Here is a 23,997-nt window from a genome sequence, read left to right on the forward strand (position 1 = left end):
TTTCAGGTAGGTCAGATTTGTCTTTCATGAGAAATACCCAGGTTAGGTGTGTGTGATCATCGATGAAACTAACAAACTATTTAGCATGAGTGAGGGAAGGAATCCGAGATGGTCCCCAAATGTCACTATGAATTAGATTAAATGGTTTTTTGTATTCATGTGAGTGTGGTTTGTAGGTGGCTTTAGTTTGTTTTGAAAATTGGCACACTTTGCAAGTAAGAAAGAGATCACTCTTGTTCAAAAGATGTGGAAACATTTTTGACATGTATCGGAAATCAGGATGCCTGGCCTATAGTGCAACAACAACACTTCTTTATTCTTTGAAGTAGCAGAAAAAACAGAAGGTAACTTCACATGATTTGCCCTGGATTGATGATGCTCTTGAACTTCCAAACAGTAGAGGTCTTCAAGGATCTCAGCTGTGCCAATTGTCTTCCCTTTCTTCGGGTCCTGAAAAACACATTTAACCGTAGAGAAGTGAATATCACAATTTTGATTTTGGATCATAGTTATAACAGACAACAAACTGCATTTTAAGCCAGGTGTATAGAAGACATTATGTAACACTATCTCAGGAGTTATAAAGGCTGTGCTGAGGCCTTCAACTCTCAAGGCTTTACCATTAGCTACTTTTACTAGGATATTCATAGGGCATGGTCTTATGTTAGTCACGAGTTCTTTGTTTCCGGTCATATGGTTGGTTGCCCTTAAATCCACAATCCATAGTCTTGAGTGATATATATCAATTTTTAGTACTAATATGGTTTTACTTGTATGAACAATATAACCAACTACAACAGTTGTCTCTTGTGAGTTATGTTTCTCTAAGAATCTACGAAACAGATCTAGTTCTTCCTGACTGAATTCTAGCTCATTATTGTTCTCAATAGTGTTGGAATACCCTCAACCATCCTGTCTCCCTTTTTTCAGAGGCTTGCCATGTAATTTCCAACAAGTCTCCATAGTATGCCCTTTTTCCCTACAATGGTCACACCACTTATTTTGTGTCCTTGAGTCATCTTGAACTGGCCCTTTTGATGCAAATGCATTTGGTTGATCAAGTTCAATCTTTGACTCTGGGTAGTAAGTTTCTTTCTGCTTTATTCATTTCTCACAGTGAAAAATACTTCCCTTCGGGGTGGTAGGGAGTCAAGACCCATTATTCTGCCTCGTACTTCTTCAAAGGAGGCATCCAGTCCAAGCAAGAACTTAAAAACCCTTTTTTCTTCCTTTATTTTTGTGTAGAGTGCAGCATCACCAGCACACTTCTAGTCATAGGTCTCGTACATATCCAATTGCTGCCACTAAACCACTAAATCAATGTAGTATTGGATCACAGAAAGATTACCTTTCTTGAAATCATGAAGGAATCTTTCTATTTCCAAAATAGCTACTTTGTTTTTGAGTCTAGCGAACATATCTCTGGCTGCATCCCACACCTCTTTAGCGATCTGGAATTGATCAACCAAGCTTGCACCATGGAATTTTCAGCTTCCCACAGGGTATTTTTTGTCGTCTTGAGCTGGTTTCTGAATCCCTCCGATCAAATATTCATATTTTCCTTTGCCCATAATGTATAGGCGTATGCTAGAGGACCATTGCATGTAGTTCTCTCCATTGAGTCGATGAATAGTGATAGCGGCCAGATTGGACTCAATCAAATTTTGATGACTGGTGGAGCCAGTTGCTACTGCGTTCAGACCTGATGGGTTAGTTCTTGGAACCCTAGGGTTGGCCCCTCATTGTTGAATCCAATACCGAATATGATCATCTCTGCTTTGATACCATGAGGAATTCTTATGATTCTGAATAGATTACTTTATTCAAATAATGTGAAACTCTTTAAATAGATATAGGTCCCTTACCTAGAGAGGTTATTAGGCCGATATTCCAGGGATCTGGTCGAGATACTAGGGATAGATAATATTCTGAATACAATCAACATAATAATCATAATCTTCCTAATAAATAGAAATTAAACAGCGAGATAAGATATGATCAAATCTGATTTTGAGATCTAGGGTTTTTAGGCCCAAGGCCCATTAGACTGAATTGCCAACATAGAACAACAAAACAGCGAAGAAAGACCCATTACTAAGCCCACAAAGCACCGTGACTCGACTACTGAACCAAGTCTTGAAGACCTCCATTGGCCTATTGCTCTAAGGAAAGGAAAGAGAAGCTGCACTCAATGCCCATCAGTAAGTATACGTCTTATTGTAAAAATCCCGAAATCATCTCCCTATCTTAAAGACCATTGATCTGATTTTATTTTGATTCCGCATCTTGAATGATTCTTTACCGTTGTATCTCATTTATTCCCTTTCCCTTTTTTAGTTTGCCAAATTAGTGTATATATGGTTGTAAAAGGTTCTTTGATGAATATACGGAATATACAGAATTCTTTTTCTTCTTCAAATCATCTCCCGACTCTCATGGTATCAGAGCAAGAGAGGGAGAATCGCGTACCGTGCCCGTAGCGTATCTGTCGTGCGATGCCCACCGAGTCGACCGATTCGACTATGGAGTCTGGAAAGTCCGATGATTCCAATCCACGCTCCTCGACGTCGAACCCAGCAGTGGAGGGAAATGCTGTCCTGATTGTCCCAGAGAAACTCACTGGCGACAACTACCGGGAGTGGGCACAATCTGTTCGACTCGCCGTCGAAGGAAGAGGGAAGATTGGATACCTTACAGGAGACACGCCTCCTCCAAAATCATCGGACCCACAAGCCACTCGTCTATGGAAGGCCGAAAACTCCCTGGTAGCATCATGGTTGATTAACGCCATGACCACCGCTGTTAAAAGGAGTTTTATGTTCTTGCCGAGTGCGAAGGAAATCTGGGAGGCCGTCCGAGAAGCATATTCAGATGGAGAAAACACGGCCCAAGTTTTTGAAATAAAAACGAAACTCTGGCAAATGAAGCAAGGTATGATAAGCCTAAATGAGTATTATTTAAATATGACAGCTCTATGGCAGGAATTAGATTCCCAGAGTGAAGAGGCGTGGAAATGCTCTGAGGATGCAGCGCAATATAGGAAAAGAGTGGAAAAAGAACGACTGTTTGAATTCTTAGCAGGAGTCAACGCAGAGTTAGATGCTGTCAGAGGACGCATTCTGAGTAGAATACCCCTACCTACTGTGAGGGAGGCTTTCGCAGAGGTTCGACGGGAGGAGTCTCGGAGGAAGGTTATGTTGCAATCTTCCTTAAACAACTCCAATACTAACTCTGAATCTTCTGCTCTTATTTCTCGTAATGACCCAAGAGGTCAGAAGAATAAACCAGTGTGTGAGCATTGTAAGAAAACAGGCTATACAAAAGATACTTGCTGGGATATCCATGGGAAACCAGCAGATTGGAAGCCGAAGAAGGGCAGAGGCCGTGGCTATGTTGCTGGAAAGGAAGACGATAAGGCATCATCATCCTCAAATATTTCTCATGAGCTCTCAAAGCTAGTGGAAATACTCTCCAGTCTCCAACCATCAGGACAGGTAGCACATAGCCAACCCACTGCCTCAGTTGTTCATAAAGGTAACTTTATACATGCCTTAAAAGTCATCCAGAACCTGTGCTCAGGTAGATGTTGGATTATTGACTCTGGTGCTTCTGACCATATGACGGATAATCGTGCTTTATTTAATACTTATACGCCATGTGATGGGTCTTTAAAAGTCAAAATTGCTGATGCTTCTATGTCACCTGTGGTTGGTATAGGGAACATTCAACTTTCAGATCATATCACACTTTATGCTGTTTTACATGTCCCAAATCTTAAATGTAACCTGTTATCTGTACACAAACTCACCAAAACAGAAAAATGTCATGCTGATTTTTTTGACACCTATTGCTTGTTTCAGGAACTGTCAACAAAGAGGACGATTGGTTATGCTAAAGAGTTTGATGGCCTCTACTATTTTGATGAAGCCTCTATAAAACCTAGCAAATGTAATAAAGTTTCTCTTCCCATCGATAATGATCTCCTTTTATGTCAAACGCCTTGGACACCCAAATTTTCAATATTTAGTTCAAATGTTTCCTTCAAATTTTTCAAATAAAGATGTGTCCAAAGTTTACTGTGAAATTTACGAAATTGCAAAACATCAGCGTGCCACTTTTCATCGCAACCCCTATCAACCCTCTACTCCGTTTTCAACTATTCACAGCGATTTATGGGGACCTAGTCGTATTCCTAATAGAACATACCATAAATGGTTTATAACCTTTATTGACGATCACTCCAGAGTTTGTTGGACATATTTGCTAAAAGAAAAAACAGAAGTTTCTTCCGTTTTTATAAATTTTTATCAAATGATTAAAAACCAATTTCAAACCTCCATCAAAATTCTTCATTCTGATAATGGTACTGAATACATGAACAAAACTCTTTCTAGTTTTCTTCAGCAAAATGGAATTATTCATAAAAACTCATGCCCTTATACCCCTCAGCAAAATGGTATTGCAGAAAGAAAGAACCGACACATCCTAGAAGTCGCACGCACTCTTCTTCTCACTCACAATGTCCCAAAATTTTATTGGGGGGATGCTATTCTTACAGCTACTTTCCTCATCAATCGAATGCCAAGTAGACCCTTATCCTTTCAAACACCTCTTGAAGTTTTGCAAAAGACCCACTATGTCCCTTACCTTCATAACAATCTTCCTCTTAGAGTTTTCGGTTGCACTGTGTTCGTTCACCTTCACAACCAAGGCAAACTAGACCCACGGGCTATCAAATGTGTCTTCCTAGGCTACTCACCAACCCATAAAGGCTACAAATGCTACAACCCTAACAACAAACAATTATATGTCACTTGTGATGTCACCTTTCATGAAACAGAACCTTTCTATCCGACCACAATTCAGGGGGAGAGTGAAAAAGAATTGCAGTCTAGAAAAGAGAAAGCCTACTTGGAGTGTGAACCTTCTGAAAACGACAACGAAAGTCCTATCCAACCTTACTTGGAGTATGAACCTCCTTTTCTCCTTAAAACCACTGAAACCGAAGAGCAACCCAAAGAGAGTGAGACAATAACTCAAGACGATGGGGAACAACAAATTGGAAACAAAACAAGAATTAAAAACATCAACAAGTTTTACAGCAAACGAACCAAAAGCAATAGGCCAAAAACTCCTGAGCATCACCAAGAATCTGATCCGTTGACGGTTCCGCAGCCCAAGGAATTTAATGAGCTTGGGGTAAGTGATGCAGATGAGACAGGAATAGACTTGGACCTTCCAATAGCTTTGAGGAAAAAGCCAAGAAGCTGCACCCAACACCCAATTGCGAACTATATCTCCTACAAAGCCCTATCACCCCATTATGGAGCATTTATCAGCAATCTGGATAGTATAAAAGTACCAACAAATATCGGAGAAGCCCTAATGTCTCCAAAGTGGAAGGAAGCTGTCTTGGAAGAAATGAATGCACTAAAGAAAAACGGTACATGGGAGGAAGCTACGTTACCAAAAGGAAAGAAAGCTGTGGGGTGCAAATGGGTATTCACAGTAAAATACAAAGCTGATGGAACTGTCGAAAAATACAAAGCAAGACTTGTGGCGAAGGGTTTCTCTCAAATCTACGGCACAGACTACACTGAGACATTCGCACCAGTTGCAAAATTAAACACCGTCAGAATCTTGATGTCACTCGCAACAAACCTAGACTGGCCTATCTACCAGTTAGATGTCAAAAATGCATTCTTAAATGGCGATCTAAAGGAAGAAGTCTACATGACAACTCCACCAGGTTTCCCAAACAGGAAGCCTAACACAGTGTGCAGGTTGAAGAAATCATTGTATGGCCTAAAGCAATCACCACGTGCTTGGTTCGAACGATTCACCCAAGTCCTAAGGAGAGAAGGGTACATACAAGGGCAAAGTGATCATACTCTGTTCTTCAAACATAGAGGAGACAAGAAAACTATTCTGAGTGTGTACGTGGATGACATAGTCCTCACTGGAGATGACTCAGAAGAAATTGAGAGGATAAAAGTAGCCATGGCACAAGAATTTCAGGTGAAGGACTTAGGAGAGATGAAATACTTCCTAGGAATGGAGGTGGCTCGATCAAAAAGGGGGATCTATATCTCTCAACGCAAGTACGTATTAGATCTACTCAAACTGGCATGCTAGGATGCAAACCCAGTTCTACCCCTATTGAAGTCACAACCAAGAAGAAAAAGAAAGATGAATCCAAAAACAAGCAAGAAGCCAACAACAGTGATGAAGAAGGTGAAGGTAAAGATGAAGAGGAAGAAGAAAAAGAAAGTGAAGGAAATGATGTTGATATGGGTCAATACCAAAGGTTAGTGGGAAAGCTCATTTATCTCTCTCACACAAGACCAGACATTGCATTTGCGGTCAGTGTAGCTAGCCAACACTCACATGCTCCAAAGGAAAAACACCTCAAGGCAGTTTACAAAATTCTAAAATATCTAAAGAGTACACCAGGCAAGGGAATATTATACAAAAAATGCAAGAAGCAAAGTGTTGAAATATTCACTGATGCCGACTACGCAGGTGCTCATAACGATAGAAGATCCACGGCAGGTTATTGTGCCTATGTCTGGGGAAACCTAGTCACCTGGAGAAGCAAGAAACAGAACGTAGTATCACGAAGTAGTGCAGAGTCAGAATACCGAGCTGTTGCACAAGGGATATGTGAAGTAATTTGGATAAAAAGGGTTCTAGAGGAACTTAAGATAAAAATGGAGTTCCCTATGAAACTATTCACAGACAGTATGGCTGCTATAAACCTATCCCATAATCCGGTACAACATGACAGGACCAAGCATGTCGAAGTGGATAGACATTTCATTAGAGAAAAGATCGACAATGGGTTGGTAACCCTCATACATGTACCTACATGGAAACAAACGGCAGATATCTTTACCAAAGGCCTACATAAAGACAAATTTGAAGATTTTGTGGGCAAGTTGGACATGATTGACATCTATGATCCAACTTGAGGGGGAGTGTAAAAATCCCGAAATCATCTCCCTATCTTAAAGACCATTGATCTGATTTTATTTTGATTCCGCATCTTGAATGATTCTTTACCGTTGTATCTCATTTATTCCCTTTCCCTTTTTTAGTTTGCCGAATTAGTGTATATATGGTTGTAAAAGGTTCTTTGATGAATATACGGAATATACAGAATTCTTTTTCTTCTTCAAATCATCTCCCGACTCTCACTTATAGTAAGCTTTCTCCTCACCTTAAAACTTTTGTGGCCAATGTAGAAAGTGTGAAAATTCCTAAAAGCCTCAATGAGGCCATCTCAGACTCTAATTGGAAGCAAGCCATTGAGGAAGAACTAAGAGCCTTACATAAAAATGGAACTTGGAAAATTCTAACATTGCCAAAAGGTAAATCGATGATAAGTAGCAAATGGTTATTCACTGTGAAATATAATCCTGATGAAAGTATAAACAAATATAAGGCAAGCTTAATAGCTAGGGGATTTACTCAAACCTATGAAATAGATTACCAAAAAACCTTTGCACCTGTAGCAAAAATTAATACTGTAAATGTTCTCTTATCTCTTGTCGTAAATTTAGTTGGCTATTACACCAACTTGATATTAAAAATGCTTTTCTTAACGATGATTTAGAGGAAGAGGTTTATATGACAATTCCCCAAGGGATGAGAAACAAAAAAACAGTTGGGAAAGTTTATAAATCTTCATATAGATTAAAACAGTTTCCAAGAGCTTGGTTTTGAAAATTCTCTCAAGCCATTAAAGGGCAAGGCTATAAGTAATGCCAGGTAGATGACACGTTATTTATTAAACACTGTGGTGACAAACTAACTGCACTCATTGTATATGTTGATGATATAGTTTTGACAGGTAATGATGAGAATGAAATTGCAAAACTAAAAGAAAGTCTAGCAACCAAATCTGAGATTAAGGACCTTGGTCAGTTAAGGTATTTCCTTGGCATAAAAGTGGCTTGGACAAAAAAAGGGATAAGTGTATCTCAACAAAAATATACACTAGATCTCCTAGAGAAATAGGGATGTTGGGTGCACAACATGCTAACATGCCTATGGAGCTAAATCAAAAGCTAACAATCAAGCCGAACGGAAAAGCAGTAAACAAGGTGAGATATCAAAGGCAGGGAAATTCATCTATTTATCCCATGCAAGGCCTGATATTTACTACCCTGTTAGTGTGGTTAGTTAGTTCTCAAGTAACCCTCAAAAGGAACACATCACAACAGTCTATAGAATCCTAAGATACCTAAAGAAAACACCAGGACAAGGGCTGTTTTTTGCAAAAGGAGATTCTAGAAAAGTTGAGCTCTTTACAGATGCTGACTGGGCAAGTTCGAAAAAGGATAGACAGTCTACTACTAGCTATTGCTCGTATGTATGGGGAAACCTAGTCCCTTGGAGGAGCAAAAAGCAACTAGTTGTTTCAAGAAGTTCAGCAGAATCAAAATACAAGGCCTTAGCCCTAGGCATTTGCGAAGGAAGATGGCTAGTAAGACTTCTTAAGGAATTAAGAATTGAGGACACACACTGATAAAGGTTTGGCGTGATAACATCTCCGCAATAAAAATTACCAATAATCCCATACATCATGATCGTACAAAACATATGGAGATAGATTGCCATTTCATTAAGGAAAAGATTGACAACAAGATAATTGACCTTGCCCACATAACCACAAGAAATCAAATTGTAGGTGTAAAGACAAAGTCCCTAACTCAAGAGATGTTTGAAGGCCTTAAAAACAAGTTGGGAATGATTAATATCTATCCACCAGCTTGAGGGGGAGTGTGGGAAAGTGGGCTGGCTGCCAAAAGCCCACTAATCAGTTTTAACCCAATCTCCTAGAATCTCCTAGCATTAAATAGGTGTATCTCTTGTAACGGTTAGATTCTGACAAAATCTAACCATTATCATTATTTCCTTATCTTTAGGAGGAATTTAGGGGATGTGATCAGATTTACATTAATTAGGTTTATTCCTTTTACGCTATATATTATGTAAACCCTCATTCAGTAAATAGTACAGCGTACTATTCAGAAAATTACATTGAGAATTGAGGTTGAAAGTCGTAATCAAATGGAGTTGATTTGTGACAGCTAAGAAGTGATGAATATTGCTTCCGATCTAGTTTTTTGTGAGCACCAAGCATTTTAAGTTGATTGTTACTTAACAAGACAAAAGACTCAATCTGAGTAATTTTTATGGACAAGTGTTATGAACTATCTCCATCATTCCTGCCTCTTATTTTAGAGGTACACCACAGGTCACTATGAATGAGGTGGAAGGATTATGAGGGTTCGCATGTATTCCTAGGATATTTTGCTTTGGTATATTTGGTAAGTTTGCAAATATGTGCGTGCGCGTGTGCGTGCGTGTGTGTGTGTGTTAGAACCTTATTTTCATTCCTATATCTACATTGAACAAAGATAGCACAATGCAAGATGGTATCAGTGCCAATGAGGTGACCACATCTGAAAGGACCTAGAAAATCAGAACATTTACAAGAAGATAAATTAGGAATAAGAACATAAATTTCAGGACAAAAGGTACCTCGTTGCCATATCAAGCATGTGCATAAAGACAACATTCCGTGTGTTTCCATGCGTTATATCTAGGATTTTAGGAAAGTGATTCTATAAAAGAACAATAACGAAATCAATCACCTTTTAGGATTTATTTGTTGTATGAAAAAGTAAAGAAAATAGACCGATAAATAGATGATGGAAAAAATCCAATACTATAGGAAATACCAGCAAAAATACATCTTCCAGGCATTTGAAATGAGAAAGAAGCTTCACCAATAGAGACTGCAGGCTTAGCATTTCATCTTCCATAACCCCTTTATATGCACGTCTTGATATGCCTTCTAAAATGGTCTCCAGAAGATTATCCTGGCATAAAGGACCGAATTTAGGGGAAAACAAAAGAGTTTGTTGAAAATCAACTCTGATCTCATTTATGACTAGAAATTCAAGTATGACTTCTCTCATTCAAGGTCTAATTAAAATGTATCTTATGTGAAGCAGGTGATTTATTTTTTCGGGAAAAAAAAAAAAAAAAGGAAAGAATGAATGAATGAAAGCGTTGGAAGTGGGCTTATGTCTGGCTGGGCTGATGGCTAAATAACCCTAATTTATCCTTTAAAGCTCTATAATTATCTTTATAATTAATACTGTTATCTGTTTACTATTCCTAGAACCCAAGAATCATTATATTCTATTATTCTCACATTATTTGAGAGAACTGTGCGATTCCGTTTATGATATCTCTACCCCTCTGCATGTCCGAGTTCTTCTGCTGTTTACTAAAATAAGGTATTTTCACAAAGCCCAACCGCTTTCAGAAAGAAAAACCAGTAATTTCCTTTGACCAGACTTTTGTCCAGATCTCCTGTATTCATTTACGATTGCTTAATTCAAACTTATAATTCAACTCTGACGTCATTTATGATTTCTCAATTCATGGGATCCACCGACAGACTTCTTCCCTGAGATCTTTTGCATATATGTTGCTTCTTTCATTCTGAAGAAATATAAAAGGAAAAAAAATTCTCCGATTTTCTTGATGGCATTAATAGGTATTGGATTGCGTCTAGTCATTCAAACTTACCATTCCATTCTGAAGAATAAGATCTGCATAGGCATCTACAACCTTCAGGTACTGATGTAAGCTATCATACTGCTCAACAACCTCCTGTCACCATTAAAACAGGAGAGACATGGATATGAAGAAATAGGTTGACTACACAAATTTTGTTGAGGACCTAACTATCATTGAATCAATCTTTTGGGATCTAATCGTCATTCTCCGTTTCAGCAATAAATGCTCTTTACTGTAAATAGACAAATAATTTTGCTATCACTAGATCAAATCACATATTGACTTAGAAGTATCTATCAAGCTCCGCTTTGACGAGACAGCCGTAAATATATCACACAATCTAGCAACGGAGGATATTTGCTGATGTGAAATCATAATTAGTATCATGGAGGTGAGATCACACCAAATTCACATGGTATCTCCCTAAATCAGACCCATTTATTAAGATTTAGTGTTTTCATACTTCCATGTGAGATTGGGATTATTTTATATAATTATTTCTTCTCACATGTAAACTTGTGGATTTATCACAAGATTATATCCATTTAGATAGAAGTTGATAAGTTTGTGTTGGAAGTCACAAGCGCTATTCTCTCTATTTATTTGCTTTATTTTAGCTTGCTTTCCAGGCTCTGCCCTTTTATCTGTTTCTTTTTTTTTTTTTTTTTTTTTTTTGAGTTATTCGGAATGCATGGAAGGGGATTATTAGCTTTAGTTCCACAAAGGGCCCAAGAAGATAAAATAATATTCAAAGAAAGTGACAGCCTAACTCTTAAATGATGAAGATACAACAGAAATGCACAAATACCTGAATGACTTTATCAAGCACAGCTTTGGCGATGTCACATGGGCATCTCCTTTCATTCAGCCTAAATCCAAGCAATCTGTAATTCATATGCTGCATAAAACCAAAGGACCAGAAAAAACAACAAATTCAAAGAAATGAAGTAGCATTTCAGCTAGAATACACCTTGCAAATGCATTATACCTGATCATAGGATTTATCCTCGCTACACTCAATGAGATGAAGGATTTCTATAGTATTTGAGAAAATTACTTCAATTGGGAGTTCCTTCAATAAATGATGAAGAACAACTGAAACATAAGTGACATTGCTAGAAGACTGTTGATTCTTCCTCAACCCAAGCTCAGGGAGAACATCATTTATTTGCATCTTCAAGACAGAAATATGATATCACAACAATATAGAGGAGAAAATGAGGATAGTCATACAAAATCAATGCCCGCATGTTTTTCTTCATTTCTTTTTGCTGAATAAAGTATAGATTTTAGTTCAATTGCTATTGTAATAATAAAAACCTTAACCAAATTCTTCTTGCCACAGGAATCATTATTACCTGAGACATCCCCTTAAATATGCAATTCATAACATACTCAATGGTTGGTTCCATCAGACTGACAAACAATTTTCTTTTGTCTCCATAGATGCTTCCATTTGGGGATAAGATTCGGATCAAGATAACTCTGAGGTCATTAAGACATGTAACAAGATATCCTGTTCAATTGAAAATGTACGCGTTAGACAGAATTCCAGAGTCGATGCAGCATGATGTACATATAAAAATGCACAAACACAAGTGAAGGTCTGAAGAAATGCCATAGACTCACAGGGTGAGTGCAGGTTGTCAAATCTTGAATCAATTGAAGAATTTAATATTAATTCCTATTACATAATTCCTATTACATTTCAAACTTATAATGATGGTCGCCCATGTGTAATTTGTATTAAAAATACAGATTTTTCACTTTCAAACAATTTCTTCTGACAGTTTCACCATCTAGACTCCATCTTGTAAGAGTAGCCCTCCAAAGGAGTTTTCTTTCAAGCTGGGGCGAAAATGATGGGAATCTTTTTATTAATTTCTTATCTGATTTCCTTCATTTCCTTTATTAGGCATCATTTTATTTCAAGTTATTGTGTTTGGGTTTCCTATTAATAGGCCTAAGTTATCCCCTTTTTTAGACATTGATGGTTTGAAATTCAGACCAACCATTTTCCATTGCTCCTCCTCCCAACATCTATGCTTCTCTATGTTCTTTTCTCCCCTTTTCTTTGCTGCTCTAAATCACATCTATTCCCCAATTTTAATAGACTATGGAATCTCAAAGTAACTTGAGATAAAAGGCCCATTTGTTTGAGTGTATTTCATGAAAAAATCATTTTCTTTAGAAATATCACTTTTAAAGAAAATGAATAAAGGCTGTTAGAGTTATTTGTGATTGGGAAAAAACCTAATAAGTTTAAAGGACAGTTTTATCAAACCACTAAGACTGGCAATGCTATATGGTAGTAAATGTTGGTTTTTAAAATGACAATATGAACATAAAGTTAGGGCAAAAATGCATATTTGGTCCTTTTAACTTCACAAAATGATCATTTTGGTCCTTCATTTTATAAAGTGTTTTCTCAGTCCTCTAACCCTAACACCATTAGTTTCATTAACAAAAAAAATGCTATCATTAAAATTTTAAACATTGACGAAATTTTCTCAAATTCTAACGTAGTCAGACTAATTTTTAAATATAACAATGATTGGTACAAAAAATTTCTCATTTAAGATTAAATGTGTTAGGGTTAAGAGACTGAAAAGATACTTTAAAGATGCCAAACTGAGATCTTGTATAAAGTTAGAGGATGAAATGTACACTTTTGCCTAAAGTTAGAGCAGCAAAGATGACGACGTTGAGATCATGCAAGGAAACATAAGATTCATAATGATTATATATAATAAAGAGTTGGCATGGCACACAAATAAAGCCATTGAAAATACTAGTGAGCAGGGTTGAACTGACAGTTTTGAGTTATGCGAAGAAAGGTAGAGAAAGACCAAAAGAAAGACTCATATATTGAACTAAACCTTTTGGTGAACAATACATTAAAGATTTGGTTGTTAATAGAACACAGCAATATTGTGCGATCCGCATAGCTAACCCCACCTAGTAGGATAAGGTTTCTTACTGTTGTTGATTTCAAGAAGCTACATTATGTAGCTTTTGAGAATAATTAGACATGGTAGATAAGAGCGAATGTTCATAAACATACAGAAATACAAAATATCATAAAATTCAAAAATCAATTAATAATAAATTATTTTTATAGAATGGAGATATGAGAAGATATCATAAAGTTTGAAAATACTAAATAATATCTATTTTTTATTATTGTAATCAAATGCAAAACAAGTTATGCTTTTTATAAAATCTTTACACCATTAACTACTTTGAATAAAATCTCTAAAACAATATGAAAACCATTTGATTTTTAAGCTTAAACAAATGGCCTCTAATCCTATCGAAATTCAACTCATTAATATATTTACTCACCTTTATTGTCTAATCTATGACAAGAAGCAGGGATTCTGATTGAAATTAAGTATCACTTAATAATTAAAGCACAAATTTATTATTTCAAATTCTATCCCTAATTATTGTTCACTGAATATTGAGGAGTTTCATTTCCTCCTATATTATTGTATTGTATATAGAGAGTATGATTCCGGTTGTGAGTATTATAATAAATAAGAAATTTATCTTCAAACATTCTCTTTACAGCTTCATGTGAGCGCATGCGTGTGCGCGCGTGCTCTCACACCATTCTCTTTGTACCTCATATTACCCAAAAAAAGGGTCCAACTGTTTCTCAAGACGCAAATATTTTATAAATCTTAAGCTTAAATTGATGTTATAGTTATACCTATATCATGCGAAGGCAACTTCTGGGCACAGTGAGCCATATATAGATGACAGTAAGCAAATGCCACTGGATCTCCTAACCCTCTGGTCATCATTACCAAGCGCTTCAGACTGTCCAGAGGCTCATCAAGAAGAAAACGCCAGCAAGGTAATATTGCCAGCTCCAAGTAACTACAGTACAATTCCAGGGAAAGAGTCATCATAAATCCCCATCAGAGGGATGTAACTTTATGGACTATTAACATTTCTAACCCAAAAAAAAAGAGAAAAAAACCGTTACTTATATGAAAGAGTCTCTTGGAAATAGCCTTAACACAAAATATTTATGGAGTAATAGCCAGAAAAAAAAAGTTTGAATATTCTACTGTATTAGCACTGCTTAAAGGATTCCCAAATGAATTGAGAGCTAATAATAAATAAAGATAATTACACTATAATACTATAAATATATGCCAATGAATAACATTGTCACGCCAGTAACAAAAATCATTGCAACTTGCACAAGGCACTTACTCAGCATCCAGATTCGAGAAAAATTATTCCACATACATTGAGCCTCCATGGGTCCAATTTACAATTTATAATTGAAAGAACTATCTCCTAAGGGATTATGACGTTTTGTATTTTTAAGTGATCGCAATTATGACGTTCAGTATCACATGAGTGCAGCATAGAAGCATGGCTATTAATAAGACTACAGTGCATTTAGTTGATGATTATGTAACTCCGTAGGTTTATAGTTTTCCCAGGAACAGCAGTCTCTTGTATGTAAATTAAAGATTTACAGCAGAGAAAGTGATTGCTATCTGAAATAGAGGTCAGATAATTTCAAACATATGGATAAAGTCAAAGAATAGAGAATAGTAAACAAGTTAAATACTTCAGGAAGGATCAGGAATTTACATGCGTGGAAGAAGCTCCCGCACAGCACCAATTTTGCTAAACCAGTTATTGCAAGTTTCTTTAGCATCAGAGCAAATATCAACTGCTTTAAAGTTTTCTGAGAGAAATATAATAAAGACTCAGGACAAAGATATCAGTTAATTTGTGGCCTCTAATCAACTTAATATCAGGCATAAGTTCTATAATTCATTAGGCCTGGGAAAAAAAACACAATAGAAAAGATCAGAAATAAATACTAACTTCATTACTTTGCTGGAAAATTACATTCAATAGACAATCGTACTGGATGTGGCATTGATATTGCTAAATGACAATCCACAAGGAAACATTAGAGCCATGAAACATGCAACAACTAGTATATGGAATATAAGCATCAATAGTTCACACCTTAAATTTTTTTTATTTTATAGAAATTTTAGGGGTTTTTATCAAATTTAAACCACACAACAAACATGTTTCAATTGAGTTTAACTCACTTCAGTTTGATTATATTTATTTTTGAGTAATAATAATAACTTATAAACTATAAAATAATTGTAACACATAATGACCAATAAATAATCAGTGATAAAGCTTATTAGCAATATCTGTGGGAACCAATATATTAGGAGTAGTATGCCTTTATTAATTTCCTCTTATTTCATAGTCTTTATTGTGTAAATGGTCGGAGCTAGGATTCAATACTCTCTTCCCTGATATCTAGCCTAGGTTGCGTCACAGTGATTAATGTATATTGTGTATATATTGTATCCTCTTCACATCAATGAGATGTGAATTCGGATCTCCACTCACATGGTATCAGAGCATGAGGGAGGGACCCAAAGTTCAGAATCAGACTCAGACTTTGCTTCTGACATGGAGTTGCAGCAACCGCCATCTGATGTTACAGACCCAAAAATGAACTCCTTGTCTGGTGAGTCTTCGTTGTCTAATTCATGCAACACTGCGATGTCCTCTACAACTTCCATGACTAAAGGTTCCTCTGCCATCATTGCCCCAGAAAAGCTTGTGGGAGACAACTGTCATGAATGGGCTCAATCCATTAAAGGATTATTGATTCATACTTTAAGAGGATTATTTATGAAGTTGGACAATGATGACATCTGTGATGTGATCAAACCGAGGTGAGTGGTGAAGAAGATAAGAAAGATAGGAGAAGGCAAGAGAAAGGGATATAGACAGAGAGAGGAAAGAACAAGAAAGAAGAGAGAGAATGAGAGGAGAGAATTTCTGAATAATGCTCTGGAAATTACATTCACTTCAAAACTGTCTCTAATTACAATTTTAATCCCTTACATAGGTGTTATTCCCAACCCACATCTAACGGCTACTATATAATTAACTATAACTAACTAGTCTTCTATTATTAATACATCACAAACTTGAGAGGGATTGTAGAAATCCCAAATTTTTAAAGATTGTAGATTGATGGGCGCTGAGCTGTTTTTCAGTTGCAATGTTTGATTCTATTAGAAAGGTAATCCGGTTATTATTATTAAGGAGAGATCTTTGGGACTGCTTGAAGTAATTTTTTTAGTTCTTCTGTTGTATATATGCAAGAGAATGATTCAGCCTCGTAAATCAGAAAAACAATTTGCAAAACAATGAAATATAAATCGATAGAACACCTGGTAAGCTACCAAGTAAGGTTCCATCTGCGGAAAACTTAGCCTTCTGTTTTATCCTTTGCCAGACCAGATCTCCAAGCATGTCCATGATATCAGTGACAAGGACAAAGAGTGTAGGATAAAACTGCAAAATTGATGTATCCACTAGAAGTTTAGCGACCTGCAGAACACACAATAAATTTCAGACAAATAAATAATTTAACACTAACATATCATTTCCCATGATCTGATTTAATATGCTAATTTCTCATGCATTAACCTATACTATTACTTGGCATTAGTGTTTACCAAGGAATAAATTAAAGGGTTAGTATAATTTTTAACACCTAAAATTTGAGCTTATTTTAGTTTGGTCTCTCAAATTTCAAACCCGTGGTTTTAGTCCCTAAAATTTAGTCTGTCTTAAAACAATCACTGCAGGTGTAACGGTGTTAAAATTTGCTAAAGTGCCATAAACGGCATTAAAATGGTGATGTGGATTCACCAAATAGCACATAGCTGGATCTTATGTGAATAACAAAAGAAAAAAAGAACAAGTCCTTAAAAAATAGTTGTTTAGCCCTCCCTTTTTTCCTACCTATTTGTTTGAGGAATTGTTCACTATGCTGTATTTTGAAAACTCATCCCCCTCTATATAATCATTCTTTGCATTGCATTTTGACGATCTGATCTTTTTTTGCCCCTATTATCCACGCAAGATCAAGCCATGTGCCCAAGACTTTAACACTATTTACGACGCTTCAACAAATTTTAATACCATTACACCCCTAGAGACTGACGTTTTAAGACAGACTAAAACCATGGAGTTGAAATTTGAGGGACCAAAACCAAAATGGACCCAAGTTTCCCAGACCAAAAATTATATCAACCCTAAATTAAAACAAAACTAGTATTTCGATTTTTGGGATCTCATTAGTAGTCACTAAAGAACTCATCCATGCGAGTTGGTACATGAGAACAAGTACATAACAAGAACATGAAAGTATTGAAGGATTTCAAGATGTTTTTTTGAGGAACCAAAGTACATTCCACCATCAAGGAACTTTGATCATCAAATGTCCACTCCTTTATGAACATTTGTTGCCAATGTCATCCTGAGCAAATAGCCAAGAATGTTCATCAAGCACTCCAGTGCATGGGAAGATGCAATTCATGAGGAGATGGAAGCCTTAAAGAAGAATGATACTTCATAAATTATAGAGTTACCCAAGAGGAAGTCTACAGTTGGGTGCAAATGAGTTCTCACCATCAAGTATAACCTAAATGAAAGTTTCAACAAATATAAAGCCAAGTTGGTTGCTAAAGCTTTTATTCAAACCTATGGCATTGATTTCTCGGAGGCCTTTGCTTCAGTGGCCAATTTTGTTGCCATTAAGGTACTTATCTCGCTTTCTTGTAATCTTGATTGGCCTCTTTATTAGTTGGATGTGAAAAATGCCCTCCTAAATGGTAAATTGGAGAAAGTTTATATGGAGATACCTCCTAATTTTGAATCCAAGTAGCTTTAGACAAAGTGTTTAGACTAAAGGGACTATTGTGTGGCCTGAAGCAATCACCTTGTGATTGGCTTTGCAGATTTATTATTGTGATTAAAAGGAATAGTTTTATTTAGTGCTGAACAGATGACACATTGTTGGCGAAGCATGCTTTAAATGGGAAACTAAAAGGTTTTGAAAGTTTATGTGGACAATATAGTGATCACAGGTGATGATAGAGAAGGAATTCACAGCTTAAAGAAGCTCTTAGCCTCAAAATTTGAAGTAAAGGATCTAAGGAGTCTGAGATGCTTCCCAGGAATGGAGGTTGCTTGAAATAAGGAAGGTATTTCAATCTTCCAAAGAAAATGTACTCTGAATTTGCTGGAACGTGGAGGAAACAGGAATGTTGGGCTGCAAACCAGCAATGTGAATCACAAACTTGGTCTTGAAAAGGAAAGCCCTTCATTGGACAGAAGTATGTACGAACCCTTAGTCGGAAAACTTAAATATCTCACACTAGAATAGACGTTTCATCCCCAGTTAGTGTGGAGAGTTGTTTCATTTCAACGTGCTGATGCCCTTATCTTCATGGGCTTTGCGGTGCAATCCTAGCCCACTAAGGGCTTTCCTATTTTTCAGTGTCTACTGCAGATTATAAAGGTTTTTTTAATTAATTTTTTTTCCTTTTACTTATAATATTATAGGGTAGAATCTGTTCTGGTCTTTTCTGAATTAAATAAATTTATTTGTCCCAAGATTACTGAGCTATAGAAGGCAGGCATGTTGCCTTCATTCTATAAGGGTGTGTTTGGAGGGAGGGAGGGGAGGGAAGGGGAGGGATTTTAATCATTTCCCCTTGTTTGACAACACACACAAATTTTAGGAAGGGAGGGGAAATTTTAAAAAATTTCCCCTCCCCTCCCCTCCTCAACCTCCCCTCCAAAATTGGGAGGATTTGGAGGGAAAGGACAATATTTTGTCATGTTATGACCATTATGTCCATATTTTGTCATGTTGTGACCATTATGTCTATATTTTGTCATGTTGTGACCATTATGCCCACACCTTAAATAAAATAAGAGCAAAATTATCCATATTAAAATATTTTTCCCTCCCCTCCCCTCTTTTTTTATAAATCCAAACAAGATAATATTAAAAATCCTTCCACTCCCCTCCCCTCCCCTTCCTTCCATTAAAATCCCTCCCCTCCCCTTCCTTTCATTGAGCCAAACATACCCTAAGTTTGCCGGCTGGCAGAATAAAAGACACTGCACTGGGCAGAACAGAGGTTCAGGAGAAATGCTTCACAGTAAAGGGGGCAAAAAGAAAAAACTACTAATAAAGAACCATCTCTTCAAAACAATGAAGGTTAGAGATCACTTACATAACAATGTAGTAAGAAAAAATAACTAAATGAATTCAAAACTCACTTTTACAGATAACTTTAAGGATGTTATACGATCATCAACAAGCCAAGAATGAGCAATTTCATCTTTGAGCTCATGCAGTCGGGAAACATATTCCTGCCAAGCAATCACCTTGACCTCATCATCTGCAAATTTCTGTGGATCATCTAGTTCCTCCATATGCATACTTGAGGATTTCTCAAGAGCTGAAAATTAGGGAGACGATCACAAGTGAACATTATAAGCTGTCCGTCCCATCAGACGTCTATGTAATGAGCACCAAGAGATGAAGGAATATTATGGTCAGTCATATGATTAGGATTTTGGGAAATCGAAAGAACAAAACAAAACGAAAGTCAATGAAAAAGATATCTGCATACATTTTCCGCTCCTCATCATAACCTCAGGAACCTGAAATTATTGGGAAACATTATTAGAAAATTATGACGAACAAAGGCCTAAAACATTCTGGGTAAAACATAGAAACAATAACACAAAGTATATAAAAGGTTCTTCAAGGCTACTTTAAAAGCCATTGTTGAAGGCTGAAGTTTTGGGGCCATGGGCCTAAAACAACCTAACCCCAATCAGCCTTTAGTTGAATTTATATATTTGAATTAGTCTATGATTTAGGAATATATGTTTCAGATTCTGATTTCTTAGCTTTTAAGTTGATTCTGTATCTTTTTTCAAAGTCCTAGTTTCCCGGCCAAATCCCTAAGATCTTGGCCCATAAGCCTCATCTACTTGAGGATGCTGCATCTATTTATTTCCCATTCATTCCATTCGAATAAACAGTTCAAAATCATAAGAATTCTACAGCCATGAATTAAGAAAATTAGATGTAATAATTCTCTTTACTAGCATGATACAAGTCATAGTCACAGATGCGCACACTTAGCAAGATTAGCAATGTTATCTTGCTTACATTCCCCTCAAGCTAGCGAATGTCTAGCATTCCCAGCAGCTTGTTGCTCCAATGTTCAAACCTAGTCCTTGGGAGAGAGCTCTAGGGAATAAATCTACAATTTGTCAACTAGTAGGTATAAGCATCAGATCAACATCGCTTGAGTCTATTTCTCTCTTTTCTTTTTATATGAATGACTATCAATCTCCACATGGTTCATTATAATATGGTGAGTAGGGTTGCTGGTAATCCTAATAGTAGTTATGTTGTCACACCCCATGGCAGGTTAGCACTTTGAACCACCTAGGGCAAATATTTATTTAAGAAAATAATAAACAATACATATCATAATATAAAATCGAAGTATACACGTAAGCAATATATATAATCAAGTTTATGATTTACTTTACAAATTTTTTTGGCCCATTGGAAATTTATCTTTTCTAAATCTATCTTATTTTATTGTTATTGAAAATTTGTATTCATATTTAGATTCGGAATTTTTTTTTTTTTTGGTTACCAAATATTACGTTTACATTTACATGTAGCAATTGTTAGATTGTTATTAACACTTTGCTTTATGACTTGCCATTAGGCACTACAACATCATGTTTGGAATTAACACAAAATTAAGGCCCTAAAACTTACAGAAGAAAGAGAGACCATTTTGGAAACTGGGAACCTTTGCTGTAGTAATCTTCTAAAAGAGCTCCACTCCTTCATTGGTGGATGAATAGCAGCTTCACTCGGCATTTCATGATCAAATGGAATAGCCTTTGCATCTCCATCCAATCGTCTCAGTGGATCAAGAAATTCATGGTTACCAAGATCAACTGCATCAACCTAATATGAGGATATTAACAAAAAAATTTAAAGATTGCCACAAATGTATGATTCAAAAGCCCAAAGAAATATCAAGATATGTTTTTGATTGAATATAATAATTCAAAAGGAAATTTTAAAAATTTTAAAAAATTTGAAAAAAGAAAATAACTTCGAAGTTCAAAAAAGAGTAAAAATAACCTATCTAAACTAGAAGTACACATACAAAACTCAGGACGAAAGCAAGAAAATAGCAAGGAAACTAATGCGAAATAGATAGAACCTTATCAAACTAAACTGTTAAACAGACTGGGAAACAAGAAAAGAAGCTAGCACGCACAAACTTTGTGTACCAACTTGCAAAATATGATGCAAGGGTCGATGATGGGCATGCCAAGAAGAGTCAAAAGGAGAGAACAAAGTACAAATATAACTTGTAAACAATTTAATAAAACACACCATGAATAAGACTATGTTTATGACCTGTCTAATATATGAACTGTAACAAGATTTTTTTTTTTTTTTTTTACACTTGTGTGTGCATATATATATATTGTGGTTAATATGTAAATAACTATTATTCCTGAAATATTAGGCAGATTATAGGGATTAGATTTAATTCAGATTATTCCTAGAATCACTCTTTGATATCTCATGTAATCTTTCTTGATTCACCTCTTCTTTATATATTCATTGTACAGTACACAAGATGAATACAATTTTTATTATTCACACATACCAATTCTATATGATATTAGAGTTGGTGGATGCATGTCCCCCATCAAGTCCGACCAAATCCTCTTCTTCCTCCTCCACATCGGAGGAGGCACTAGTTGGGTCGAGCCCCATGAGAAGTCCGACCATGATGGAACCTTTTGGTGGACTAGTCGGCAGTCTTCGAATCGGCAGTCCCTTCGAGTCAACTGCTAGTCTCGATGGCTCCTTCGTCGCCATCGTTTCAGAAAAGCTCACAAGGAGCAATTAGAGGGAGTGTGCCCAGGCTACTCGACTAGCTATTGGAGGTCACAGCAAGCTTGGGTTACTCACGGGTGAGTCGAAAGCACCTAGTGATACCAAGTCTTCAGAGATGCAATGATGGCTCAAAGACAACTCTCTAGTCTCATAGTGGTTAATCAATGCTATATCCCCACCCCTCAAGCGTAGTTTTATGTATCTGCCAACGGCTAAAGATATCTGGGATGCCATATGTGATTCCTACTCTGATGGCGAGGACTTAGCTTGACTCTATGATATCAAAATGAGAATCTGAAATGTCAAACAAGGAAACTAAACTATTACTGAATACTGGTTGGAACTTGTTGGTTTGTTGCAGGAACTAGATATGATTATAGAGGGGGAGTAGTCTTCCCCCACTACCATTGCTTGGTATAGGCAAAATGTTGAACTTGTTGGTTTAAATCCTAAGTTTGATGATATCCAACGTCATATTCTTAGTCGTTCATCATTAATCAGCACTCATGAGGCTTTTTCAAAAGTCTAACATGAAGCTTCTCGCCGATAGGTTATGTTGCACACTCCATCTTCCTCTTCCTCCAAGTCCTCTCTCTGAGTCCTTTGCACTTGTCAGTAAAGGTGCAGCCTCCTCATCTTCCACTAAAGTCAAAGTCACTTACAATCATTGCAAAAAGCTTGGTCACACCCGTGACCTTTGTTGGGACATCCACGAGAAGCCAGCTGATTAGAAACCTCATAGGGGTAAGCCCCATGGCTATCAGGTGTCACAAGACCCTTCCCAGTCTTCTGAATCACTACCAAATTTGTCACACGAGCAACTGCATCAGTTGCTTACTGCTCTCAAAGGCCTTTAAACGTAGCAACAACCACCTTTGCCTCTGCCTCCCTAGCTAATGTAGGTACTACACTATTTGCACTTCATATCTTGTTCCCGTCCAATGAATGGATTATTGACACTAGTGCTACTGATCATATGACCTCGAATACTCAAATGTTTATTACTTATTTTCATTGTGCTGGTAATGAAAAAATAACCACTACTAATGGAACTACTCCTGCCATTGCTAGGAGAGGCTCGGTTAATATTTCAAATTCCTTTCATCTTAACTCTGTCTTACATGTCCGTCATCTGGCCTGTAACCTTCTCTCTATTAGCAAGTTAACTAAACATGCAAATTGTAGTGCTCACTTCTTTCCCACTTACTGTATTTTTCAAGATCTCTCATTGGGGAAGATGGTTGGCATAGCTAGGGAGCATGACGGACTCTATTATCTCAATGTCTCTACCATGACTACCTTGTGTTTGCCAATAAATGGTCGTCTCTACCTTTGAAAATAATGAAATTTATTGGGGCATAAAAGGATTGGTCATCTTAGTTTTTCCTATTTGCAACATCTGTTTCCTCATCAGTTCTTCATTATGATTTTGGCAAACTTGCCAAACACGTGTACACATTTTCCGCCGTCACATTACAAACCAACTGGTCCATTCTCTATAATTCATATTGAGGTTTGGGGTTCGTCTTGTGTTCCTAATCGTACCCATGCCAAGTGGTTTGTAACTT

At 36.7% G+C, this 23,997-nt stretch overlaps 1 protein-coding gene across 1 annotated transcript in view; it reads right to left on the bottom strand.

The window, feature by feature from the left end:
* Window positions 1-23,997, bottom strand: part of LOC114755600 (VPS35 endosomal protein sorting factor-like) — a 46,657-nt gene that overhangs the window by 15,263 nt on the left and 7,397 nt on the right. The window contains exons 2-13 of the mRNA XM_028944485.1: window positions 21,284-21,478; window positions 20,109-20,139; window positions 19,753-19,934; window positions 16,845-17,004; window positions 15,217-15,313; window positions 14,315-14,484; window positions 11,958-12,115; window positions 11,588-11,773; window positions 11,408-11,497; window positions 10,609-10,689; window positions 9,750-9,890; window positions 9,550-9,632 (exon numbers count right to left, since the gene is read on the bottom strand). Of these exons, the coding sequence (XP_028800318.1) occupies window positions 9,550-9,632; window positions 9,750-9,890; window positions 10,609-10,689; window positions 11,408-11,497; window positions 11,588-11,773; window positions 11,958-12,115; window positions 14,315-14,484; window positions 15,217-15,313; window positions 16,845-17,004; window positions 19,753-19,934; window positions 20,109-20,139; window positions 21,284-21,478 (1,574 nt within the window). The remainder of the gene's footprint in view (window positions 1-9,549; window positions 9,633-9,749; window positions 9,891-10,608; window positions 10,690-11,407; window positions 11,498-11,587; window positions 11,774-11,957; window positions 12,116-14,314; window positions 14,485-15,216; window positions 15,314-16,844; window positions 17,005-19,752; window positions 19,935-20,108; window positions 20,140-21,283; window positions 21,479-23,997) is intronic.

This window comes from Neltuma alba, unplaced genomic scaffold (genome assembly GCF_004799145.2).
Source record: "Neltuma alba isolate B1F8T4 unplaced genomic scaffold, ASM479914v2 tig00001333_pilon, whole genome shotgun sequence".
In the NCBI taxonomy this organism is placed as follows: domain Eukaryota; kingdom Viridiplantae; phylum Streptophyta; class Magnoliopsida; order Fabales; family Fabaceae; genus Neltuma; species Neltuma alba.